At 39.6% G+C, this 12111-nt stretch overlaps 1 protein-coding gene across 12 annotated transcripts in view; it reads right to left on the bottom strand.

Annotated features, from left to right (window-relative positions):
* The window catches only part of Erc1 (ELKS/RAB6-interacting/CAST family member 1), a 277991-nt gene that overhangs the window by 220732 nt on the left and 45148 nt on the right, over positions 1-12111 (bottom strand). For all 12 annotated transcript variants that reach the window (XM_085840047.1, XM_085840052.1, XM_085840050.1 and 9 more), the window contains exon 3: positions 4621-5037. In XM_085840047.1, the coding sequence (XP_085696173.1) occupies positions 4621-5037 (417 nt within the window). The remainder of the gene's footprint in view (positions 1-4620; positions 5038-12111) is intronic.

Raw genomic sequence — 12111 nt, 5'->3', positions numbered from 1 at the left:
AAGTGTAGCCTGATATAAATGGATAAAACTTTTCATTCCTACACTAGGGAGGCAGGGACAGGTAGATCTCAATAAGTTGAAGGCTAGCCTAGTCTACATAGAAAGTCCTAGGCCAGCCTGAGCTAAATAGCCAGACCTCATCTCAAAAACAAAACAAGACAATACACCCAACCCAAAAAGAAAACCAAACAAAAAAGCCCACAACCCCAAAAAAGGCAAGCATCTATCAACATTTTAAAGAGAGAAATAGAGGTCTGAAATATATTATTGAGTTGCAATGTTTTGTACACACAGGAATAAAGAGTTTCTTAAAATTCCAGAGCCAGCCGGGAGTGGTGGCGTACACCTTTAGTCCCAGCACTCTGGAGGCAGAGGCGGTGGATTTCTGAGATCGAGGCCAGCCTGGTCTACAGAGTGAGTTCCAGGACAGCCAGGGCTATACAGAGAAACCCTGTCTCAAAAAAAAAAAAAAAAATCCAGAGCCAACTTCAATATCCTTTAGCAAGACACTGAGACTCATAGTTTATTTCTCCAAGTTTGCTGTATAGCAATCACTTGCAAAGTTTGTTACAACTCCAAGTGCCCAAGCCCAAAAGCACTAAGCAAACATGGCATGCAATTTACTGTGCATCCAACAGATGTCCTCGCTCATCTATCAAACGGAAGGTGGAACAGTACAGCAATGAAACAATCCCATGACCAACAGAAAACCCAAGCTCCAACCATAATAAAACCTTGACACAAAATATAATTATCAAATATTAATTTTAATATGGGGGTATACAGAATCATGTTCATAAATGGAGCAGAATATTGTAATGAGTAATATCACACATGGTATTTTACTATTATGCTATTTACTAAGTTTAAGAAACCAGTGATTGTAAGGCATACCACTAGTATGTGTACTGAATGCATTAAGTGAGAGTACAGGAAGCTCTTAACTGCAGAGCCAACTCTCCAGCTCAAATCTGGGAGTCTTTGAAGGACACAGACCGTGAAAATGTTTATCTATGGTCACAAGATCAATACCGACTAGAGCTTAATAAGGAACTGTTGAGGAAGGGGATTAATGAGAACAAGAAGGTAGGAGCAGGCACGTCAGGGCATCTTACTGCTTTAGAAACTAGTCTACAGGTAAGGTCAAGGTACGTGTTAAAATCTGTCCGGGGTTACCATTCTACCTTTGTTAATTACAACCTCTAATAGATATGTTTATTAATGTTCTCGATATACCAATGAGTCTTCCATGCCAAAGACTATATTTAAGTGGGTTTTTTTTTTTGCTTATGTTTTCTTCTAATATATCTTTTTAAATAGTTCTTCAATTCATCTAGAATTTAATTTTATGTAACTAGGTATTTTTGAAATGATGGGTATTACCTCAAAATATCTGTCATATACTTAACAATGCATTATTTCTAGATTCTATTATGTTTTCTTTGATCAAACTGGCCTTGAACTTTAAATTCTCTGTCACTGTTTCCCAGGTGCTAGTTTTACAGATACATATCACCAGTGGATTCAAAATATATGTATTCTTATCTACCTACATAAGTCCCCCAGGGGTTACCAGAAAATTCCCAGAATAGACGCATTAAATTGATACATTGGGGGAAATGACATTTACATATTAGTTTCTGCAATAATGAAATCTGAGTACCATCTTTTCCATCAATGACATTATTTATTCTCTTCCCTAATCTTATCAAATTAATTAGATAAAACTTCAAGAATGTTCTTAAGTATCATTAACACAACCATCTTTACCTCTACCTACTTCAGTATGTGACTAGTAAGCAGAATGCTTTCTAGTAAATATACATTTACTGGACTATTACTTTCCTAAGCCAGACTATAAAACTATCATTCAGTTCTTGTTTTATTAAGCATTTATTTGGTCTGGAGGCGAAGAGTTATTAATTTTATCTAGCATCGTCGGGGGTGTAGGGAGTCTAAGGATAGCCAGGACTCCTTAGTAAGCGTCTGCTTCAAAAAGGAAAATTGCTTTGAATACTCCTACTCACATGACCACTACTGCCAAATGTACATGGTCACTGCTACTGCATGTACATGCAACACTGCACACTGACCGTCAATGCAGAATTGATGTAAGCTAAGTCTTGAAGGAAGAAAAAGAAGAAGTATGTCCACAGCCACTGTGCCCACTTGCTTTCAAGTAATTTTAAGGAGCATGATTATATTTCTTATGAGACAATATGCTACAAATGGCAGCCTTGAATTGTTTGGTGGTACACTCACAGGGAAATATATTTTCTTTTATCATATACAAAATGTATTTATATGACTTATTTAAAAAAACAGTCTAAAACTCCCAGAGGGTTTTTTTTTCAGTATTTTCGAGCTCAATATGATCCTAATTGTTCATAAATAAACAAACCATGACTTCCTATATCCTTTAGCTATTTGGCATTTATTAGTTCCTAAACTAATAAATAGGTTAAAATGTTCAGAAGCAGCAAAAACGTAATATTCCTAAAGCAGGAAATTATAATTGGAAAAAAGACATCACCAAGTTTGTATTTGTTTCAATATACACCTGGAATTTTTACTTTTGAGGTACTGTACAGTTTAAAAAAAAAAATGTCTGTGTAGCCCTAACTATCATGCAACTCACTATGTCAACCAGACTGGCCTCCGACTCACTGAGCCTCTGCCTCCTCTGCCTCTGCCTCCTCTGCTTCTGCCTCCTCTGCCTCCTCTGCCTCCACCTCCTCTGCCTCTGCCTTTGCCTCTGCCTCCAAACTGCAGGATTAAAAGCATGTACCACCACACTCAGTAGCTTCATAGTTTTGTGTTGGTGTTAGTTTCTTGGGTGTTGAGACAGTCTCTCACTATGTGGACCAAGCTGGCTTACAATTCACTGAGATTTGCTTGCCTCTTCCTCCCAAGTGCTAGGATTAAAGCCATGTTCTATCATGATCAGTTGAATATGTTTGTTTGTTTTTAATTTTCTTCTTCCCAAATCATGTTTAAAAGAGATTATTCAGACTCATCCTAACAGTTCGAGGATCCCCACTCCCCCCACCAAAATGTGAAAGTTAGCTGGTTATAGTGATACATCCCTATAATCACAGGGAAGCTAAAAAGAATTTTATATCTAACCAGAAGCACTGGCTAGTTTTAAGTCAACTTGATATAGTCTAGAGTCATTTTGGAAGAGGGAAGCTCAATTAGGAAAATCCAACACAGCTCCAGACTGGCCTGTGGGCAAGTCTATAGTATATTTTCTTAACTAGTGACAGAATGGAGAATGGGAGAAAACCCAGCCCATTATGGGTGACGCCATCCCTGGGAAGTTGGACTAATGACATATAAGAAAGCAGGCTTGTATGAGCAAGCCATGGGGAACAAGAAAGTAAGTAGCACCCCTGCATGGCCTCTGCATCAGCTCCTGTCTCCAGGGTCCTGCCCAGTTGAGTTCATGCACTGAGGGCTGGCTGTCCTCAGTGATGGATTGTGATTTAAACTGTAAGTAAAATAAACCTTTTTCTCCACAAGTTGCTTTTGGTCACAGTGCTTGTATTGGCTGGTTTTGTGTGTCAACTTGACACAGGCTGGGGTTATCACAGAGAAAGGAGCTTCAGTTGGGGAAGTGCCTTCATGAGATCCAGCTGTGGGGCATTTTCTCAATTAGTGATCAAGGGGGAAAGGCCCCTTGTGGGTGGTGCCATCTCTGGGCTGGTAGTCTTGGTTCTATAAAAGAGCAGGCTGAGCAAGCCAGGAAGCAAGCCAGTAAGTAACATCCCTCCATGGCTTCTGCATCAGCTCCTGCTTCCTGACCTGCTTGAGTTCCGGTCCTGACTTCCTTGGTGATGAACAGCAATGTGTAAGTGTAAGCTGACTAAACCCTTTCGTCCCCAACTTGCTTCTTGGTCATGGTGTTTTTTCCAGGAATAGAAACCCTGACTAAGACAGTGCTTTATAACTGCAATAGAAACCCTAAGAAATCAGACATGTAAAATGTATTACAGCTTCTACATTAGCTCAAGGTAAGATGAATTCTTCCTTAATGCTTTCTTAAAATGTCACTGCCACAGAAAGTGAGGTCTAATCTTAACACAGGCCAGTTTGAGTCTTTCATATAAAATCATGTGTCTCTACATAACTCCTTCTGGCTACACGCCTTGATTTTTAACACATATCTTTCACAACATGACAACCGTTTCCAGGGAAACCAGAGGAGACATCCATTACTGCTTGAGTGTTGCAGGCATAGGTGAGCAGAGGTGACTGGTTACTAGTAGTTTGTAATTGAGCACCAGTTAACTGTTACCCTGACTCTGGTTTTGCTGTTCTGTCTCTACGAACAAACAGAAGCAAGTACAAACTGAAACAATCCTGTATCCCCTCAGTCACTCAGGAACCTAAGAATCTCATGCAGGGTGACAGGGTGAGGATGCTATTGAGTAACATATATGCCAGGTGATGTCATTCTGTTCAAGAAAAAAAAAATCAAAAGGAAATCACTCATGTGCTGAAACACAAGAGACAAAATTCCTACCCAGCAGCACAGCAGAGCACATAAATTTATCTAGGGCAAGATTCTGATTAGTAAGGGAAAAAAGACAATCAGGAACTAAAAAGGTAGTCACTCACCTCTCTCAACATATTATTCTCTTTTTCCTTCTGCTCCAAAAGACTCTCGAGGTGGTGGACGTGCATTTCCGCCTCTGCCAGCCGTCGCGTTCTCTCGTGGTCTTCCTCTGTAGCTTTGGCAGAAAGTCCTTTGCTCTGGAGCATCTCCAGCAGCTTCTTGATGGACTCATCCCGAGCATTTAGGGTCTGCTTCTGAGTCTCAATCCTCAGCTCCATTTCCTCCAGGGTCTTCCGCAGAAGAAACAGCTCTTTGGCTTGCCTCTCGTGCTCAGCATGCAGCCTCTGGAAGTTCTCCTCCGTGAGCTCTGCCACGCAAGGCTCCCCAGTCCTACTGCTGCTATCTTGCTGAAACAGCTGATTCAAGTCCCTCTGAATCCGCAGCTCATCCTGGAGAGCCTGGATTGTCATCTGCATGTGCTGAGAACAACACAAAAAGAAAAACCAAAATCAGCCTTCCCCCTCAATTAGCAAAGACAGAGCAGCTTGCAAGCAGCTAAAAATAGCTGTAAGGATTCTCAGAAATATCCTCAGAAATAAAGATTCATCTTATTCTCTTTAAATTCAAGTTTTAAAACTATGGTAATAATCTGTAATTGTCAGTAACTTAATTTGTGCTTATTCCCCCAACTCAGGAAAAGAAGTATGGCAGTCCTTTACTTTTATAAGCCGCAAGAAAATCTAGACATCTCAAAATGTAATGGAAGTTATCTTAAAGGGAGTGAGAAGACTCTATATCAGCAGGAGTAAAAAACAAAATTCTAAAACATAAAAGTCTATCAAAAAACAAAATGACTTTTAATTATTATAAACATTAATTAGCAAGTACTAGTATTTAGTAAGTGGTTATACGTAACTTTTTAGCTACAATTTAACCTTCATATATATATATATATATATATATATATATATATATATATATATATATATATACACACACACACATACATACATACGAATTCATGAACACACACACACAAACACCAAAACCGGGTATAATAGTATATGCCTATAATATCATTTTAAAGAGTGAGGCAGGAGTATCTCAAGTTTGAAGCCAAGTGACACATACTACTCAAAAAGCAGAACCACTTAATATAAACTCTATCTTCAGAAGAATTTTAAGGTCTAGAATGCTATTGTTGACTGCGGGGACAATGCTGTACTGGGTCTATCTCTACAGTTCACTTTTGCTTCACTGAGAATTCATGGATACTAGTAAGTAGCTTCCTTAGTTCCTTTTCTCAATCCCTGGCAAAGTAACATTATATTCTTTGATTCTGTGAATGATATTCTTGTATACATCTGGCCCGTGTACTAATCATTTAAATTTTATTGGCAAGTGGAGGTTATGTTAACAGTCAACTTCAAATGATCTTGGAATCACCAAGGAGGCAAAACATCAGCACACCAGTGAAGGATTATGATGATGAGGTTAGCTGAGGAAAAAAGACCCAAAACTAGAAGTGAGAAGCACCATCCTTGGACTTGAATTCTAGACTCCACAAAAAGAAGGCTAGCCCAGCACAGATATTCATCTCTCTCTGCTGTCCAACTGTGGGAACAACCTGACCAGCTGTTTCAAGCCCCCGCTGCTGTCTTGCCTTCCCTCCCCACAATCTACTACACCCCAAAGTGGAAGACTAAATAACCCCCGTCCTTTTTTTAAATTGCTACTGTTGGGGTATTTTACCATAGCAACCAAAAAGTAACTAAGACGTGAGTATCCGGGCTAGAGAAATGGCTCAGTGGTTAAGAGCACTGACTCTTCTTCCTGAGGTCCTGAGTTCAATTCCCAGCAACCACATGGTGGCTCACAGCCATCTATAATGAGATCTGCTGCCTCTTCTGGTGTGTCTGAAGACAGCTACAATGCACTCACATAAATAAAATAAGTAAAGATGTGAGTATCCAATGGGGGAGGGGGTGAGTCTTTATGTTTATTAGCAAGATAAACATTCACTTTCTGTGTGTGCCACAAATCTTTCCAATTATGTCATTTTGCACTTAGCACTACTTATGATTTTTATATTTTTATTTACTCTGTGTGTGAGAGAGAAAAGGGGGGAAGGGAAGCACAAGCATGTATCCATGGTACAAGCATGGAAGTCAGAAGACAGATTTCTTTTGTTGTTGTTTTTCAAGACAGGGTTTCTCTGTATAGCCCTGGCTGTCCTGAAACTCACTTTGTAGACCAGGCTGGCCTCAAACTCAGAAATCCACCTGCCTCTGCCTCCCAACTGCTGGGATTAAAGGCGTGGGCCACCACTGCCCAGCAGAAGACAACTTTCAAGAATCGATTCTCTCCTTTTACCACATGGATCTGGAAATTAAACTCAGCACCATCACGCTTGGCAGCAGGTACCTTAACCCTTTCCCCACTGAGCTGTCTAGGAGGCCACATGTGATGGCTTTTAAAGAGGTGTGTGTGTGTGTGTGTGTGTGTGTGTGTGTGTGTGTGAGTGTTCACAATACTAGCACACATAATATTAGCAAATATATGATCAACATACTGGGCTGGAGAGATGGCTCAGTAATTGAGAGCACATACTACTGCCTGTGAACATGCCTACACAATAAAGTAAAATTTTAAAAACATCAACAGAGAAAACTATATTTGTCTACACAGAAACAAATCCTCTAAAAAAATTTTTTTACATCATCTTTTTTAAAATTAACTTACAAACTACTAACTTCCCTTAGTGCATTTACATACCTACTTCTCTTGGGGTGATGCCCCTGCCCAGCCCCAACCCACGCCTCAATCCCATCTTCTGCACCCACTACCCCACCCCGACTTCCCCTTTCATAGAACACTTGCTCTACTTCACTCCCCACATTCCTTCCTTACAGATTCCTGTTGTCCTCATTCTGTGGGCCAGCCCTTTCTAGCTTCCTGGCCTCTTCCACACTCACTCCACCTACATGTTTACACTTAACATTTAGAAGCTAGACTCAGCATATGAAAGAGAACACGGGGTATTTCTCTTTCTCGGCCTGGGTTTTCTCACAGTTTTGTCAATTTTTCTGAAAATTTCACTTTTTTTTACAGATGAATAAAAGAGTATTATTGTACATATATGCACCATATTTTCTTTATTCATTTCTTGATGGATACCTAAGCTGAATCCATTTCCTTCTCACTATGAACAGACCAACAACAAACATAATGTCCAAGTATTTCCGTGGTAGGTTGTAGTCTTTAGGTATATGCCCAGGAGCAGTAGAGGAAGGACACATGGCACAGTTCTACTTGAAGTTCTTTGGGAAAGCTCTGATTATACCAGTTTTCACAGTGATAAGTGAAGGGTTCCATTTCCCACACTGTTGTCAGCATTTGTTGTAACTGTTTTCTTGATGACAGTCATTCTGAGTGGTGTGAGACAGAATCTCAAGGAGTTAAAATCTGCATTTCCCTAAAGATGAAAAGTGATGGGCACTTTCAAAGATATTTATTGGTCAGCTGTATTTCTCCTTCTAAGAACTGTCTAGTCAGTCACTAGTTTATTTACTGATTGACAGAGGGGATTTGTACCTCTTTATATAGTCTAATTTTTATGTCTTGTTTGTGGTAACTATAAAGATTCTTCTCCTATTTTATGGACTGTCTGTTCGTTTTGACTGTTTTTTTACTATGATAAAGCTCTGCAATTTTGTCAATTCTTAGGCTGGCTATTTCCTTTGCCACTAGGGTTCTATATTCAGAAAAATTTTGCCTATAGCTATTTCCAAAAGTGTCTTCCCTATATTTTCCTTTAGTAGCAACACCATTTTAGGTTTGAATTTTTTTTGTTCCTTTTTATTTTTGAGTCAGGGTCTCATTGTGTTGCTCTGCCTGGCCTGGAACTCTGTATGTAGTCCAGGCTAGACTCAAACTCATTCAAGATCCACTTGCCTCTATCTTCTGAGTACTGGATTAAAAGTATATACCCATAGGCCTGGCCCATCTCAGGTTTCAAATTAAGACCCCTGATCAAATTTGAATGTATTTTTATACAGTAAGAGATGATATATCTAATTCTTCTGCATGTGGATATCCCATATGCCAGCACCCTTTATTAAATAGGCTGTCTTTAAGGTGTAATTAAGAGAAAAGAGAAGCCTAGTAAAAATAAAAAGATACTGACCACATGAAAGGCTATGCCTTTCATGATAGAGAAATCTTAAAACAATAGGCAAAAGAAGTCCTCTCCCTTTACATTGCTTCTTATCAGATACTTGGTCACAACAATGAGAAACATAACTAGTACAACTATCTTAATTTCTTTGTAAACCATGACAGTACTCTCAGGATCAAGTGTTGTGATGTGTGGTAAACATTCATGCACAGCCTTAGGATTTCTATGTCTGCGATAAAGCACCAAGATCAAAATCAACTTGGGGAGTGTGGGAAGCCGCATGTGCCGTTGCAGAGTGGCGCAGGCTTCTGCTGGCCACCACGCATAAGTTTGAGCAAATGACCAATGCTTACTTATGCAGTAAAGTTTTTCACCAAAACACTGCCTGGCCCGGCATGATAATGAGGCTCTGCAAAGTACTAAGAGAATAACCAATCAGATGTGAGACATGCAAATGAGGTATGATAATGAGGTACTGAGAGAATAACCAATCAGATGTGAGACATGCAAATGAGGTATGATAATGAGGTAATGAGAGAATAACCAATCAGATGTGAGACATGCAAATGAGGTATGATAATGAGGTACTGTGAGATACTGAGAGAGAGTAGCCAATCAGATGAGGAACATGCAAATGAGGCATAGTGCATAACCAATCCGGGTGTGAGACACGCCTCTCCTAGGCCTATATAAGCAGCACCAGTTCTGGGCTCCGGGTCTATTTGCCTCTACAATCAAGCTCTCCCAATAAACGTGTGCAGAAGAATCCTGTTGCAGCATTGTTCTTGCTGGTCGAGTCGGACACACGCAAGAGGAGAGGAAAGGGTTTATTTTAGCTTACAGTTCCATATCACAGTACACCACTGAGGAAAGTCAGGGCAGGAAGCTGGAGGCTAGAGCTGATGCAGAGGCCTTGGAGGAGGGCTGCTTATTGGCTTATTCCTCACTTTGCTCAGTATGCCTTATAGCACCCAAGACCACCAGGCCAGGAGTGGTACTGCCCACCACAAGCTAGGCCTTCCCACATCGATGAAGACAATGCACCACAGGCTTGTCCAAATGCAATCTACTGAAGACATTTTTCTAAATTGAGGTTCCCGCTTCCAAAATGACTTTAGCTGTGTCAAGGTCACATAAAACTAGCCAGCACATATATCTTGTAAAATACTAATTATATTTGTGTTAGAAAGGAAAAAAATTAACACATTCTTGGGGATCAAAATAGTAGCAATTGTAGCTTTTATAGAGAAAAGCACAAATTTTTTTCTGGAAAGTAAATCACTGTCATATTAATATCTGAACATAATTTGTCAATAACTTCAATGGCAAACATAAAATAAAATATGTCTTTGGAAATATGTCTTTTGGTTCAGAACGTAAGAGTACTTGCTGTGCAAGCAAGAGGACTGAGTTCAAATCCCTAGCAGCCATAGACAAGCTGGACAGAGTAGCCCAATGCCTGTAATCCCAGCAGTGAAATGGGAAGGGAGACAATACGAAGCAGATCCTGGGAGCTGACAGGCCAACACACCAGCTAAATGGCAGTTCCTGTCTCAGGCCAACATGGCACAAAGTGATAAAGGAAGATATCCAAAAGCTTCCTTGTGGCCTCCACATATATGAGCAAGAGCACATGCAATTGTACATGCACACACATACAATAGATACATACACACACACACACACACACACACACACACACACAAGATATATCTAAAACTCTTTTCCACATGTTTCATAAAAACATTTATATCGTTCTTTAAGTAGATAAAAGAATTCATTAAAATAATTAAGAAAATTTTGTTATTTAGCACTGAAGAAAAAAAAACTGTTTTAAAAGTTAGCTTGTCAAAAATAGACATATTTGTTAGTTTTTCTTCCAATCACCAATAAGCAATTAATAAAAACCATAAACTTATAATAATTAATCTAATACTATGAAAACAATTCAACAAGCCAACCATTAGAACAAAAAACAGAATTCATTCCATATGTCTAAAACTTAGAGGCTTGTTTTCATAATAATAGATAAGCACTTAAGTAACTAAAAAGAAGAGAAAGAGGAGAGGGGGAGGGGAAGGAAAGGGGGGAAGAGGAGGGAAGAGGAGAAAGGACATTCAGATGCACAAAAGAAACAGAATTCATTCCATAAAGTAGATGTCTATGGTACTAGGGTCTATTTCTTCTCAAGGAGGAAGAGGCTGAATCAAAGTGATTGGGGGCGGGGGGGGGGGCGCGCGGGGGGGGTGGGGGGGAGGTGAGGACCACTGAACCCACACCCATGCATACAGGCGCATGTACTCCCCCACTCCTGCAGTGCTGTATGCACAAAACCTTGTATACGCTAGGCAAACACTCCACAACTGAGATGCACCCTAGCCCAACCCCTTTGGTTTTATAAGCACAGCTGTAACACCTTAAGAAAGCAAGAACTGTATTTTAGACATGCTGTTTCTCCTTCTAAAATAAAGCAGTTACTAAAACAACTTAGAGGCTTGTTTTCATAACTTTTCCTCTCATTACAAACTAAAAGTCATATAGATGTTAAACTTTTAAAGAATACACAATGTATATAATAAATTCTGGCTCTCTAATTCCTTCAGGTCATCTTTGTCAAATACATTTAACTTTTTAACAATTATCTGTTATAGAAAGTATAGAGATGCAAAATACACTAACCAAAATAGCCACAGAAATATTACATAAGAAAAATATTAATAGCAACAATAGAAGGTGGCTAAAAGTGTATGTGTGTACATGTGTGCACACGACTGTTGATGCCCACAGAAGCCAGAAGGATAGGCTCCCCTGGAGCTACAGAGGGCTATGAGCCAATAACCTGAGTGTTGGGAAGACAACTCAGGTCCTCTGAAAGGCAATACATTCTTAACAATAAGCAATCACGCCAGCCGCCTGTTATTGTTTTGTTTTGTTTTATTAATATAAAAGAATGTGCTGCTGAGAAGGCAACTGGGTGGCAGAACACTTGCTTAGCATACCTAATGCCCTGCTGATCCCTCGCATTACAAAGTATATTGTATACTGTGTGTTCGTACATACAATGTGTGTGCATGCACACACATGCTCTCATGCACATATACACACATCTGCATCAGAGAAATATTGGAGTTAAACTTTTTCTATATTCTATGTATATATTACTTTACAAAGAGAAAGTATGTTCTACTCATTACTGTATTATCGACTTGGCAAATGGAAAAGCAACACTGCTAAATGCATCAGCTGCTTCCTGAAGATGACACAATTGTGCTTATAAAACAAAGGAAACAACGTTCTTCTAACAAGCACAGATCAATATTCTTCTCAGTGTTCTTGAAAGACACACCCTTCTGAAGACTTCAAAATCAATTCCTCA

This window comes from Mus caroli, unplaced genomic scaffold, assembly GCF_978045245.1.
Source record: "Mus caroli unplaced genomic scaffold, Mus_caroli_1 scaffold_7, whole genome shotgun sequence".
Lineage (NCBI taxonomy): Eukaryota > Metazoa > Chordata > Mammalia > Rodentia > Muridae > Mus > Mus caroli.
The sequence above is the reverse complement of the archived record's forward strand: the minus strand, read 5'-3'. Positions and strand labels throughout refer to the sequence as shown.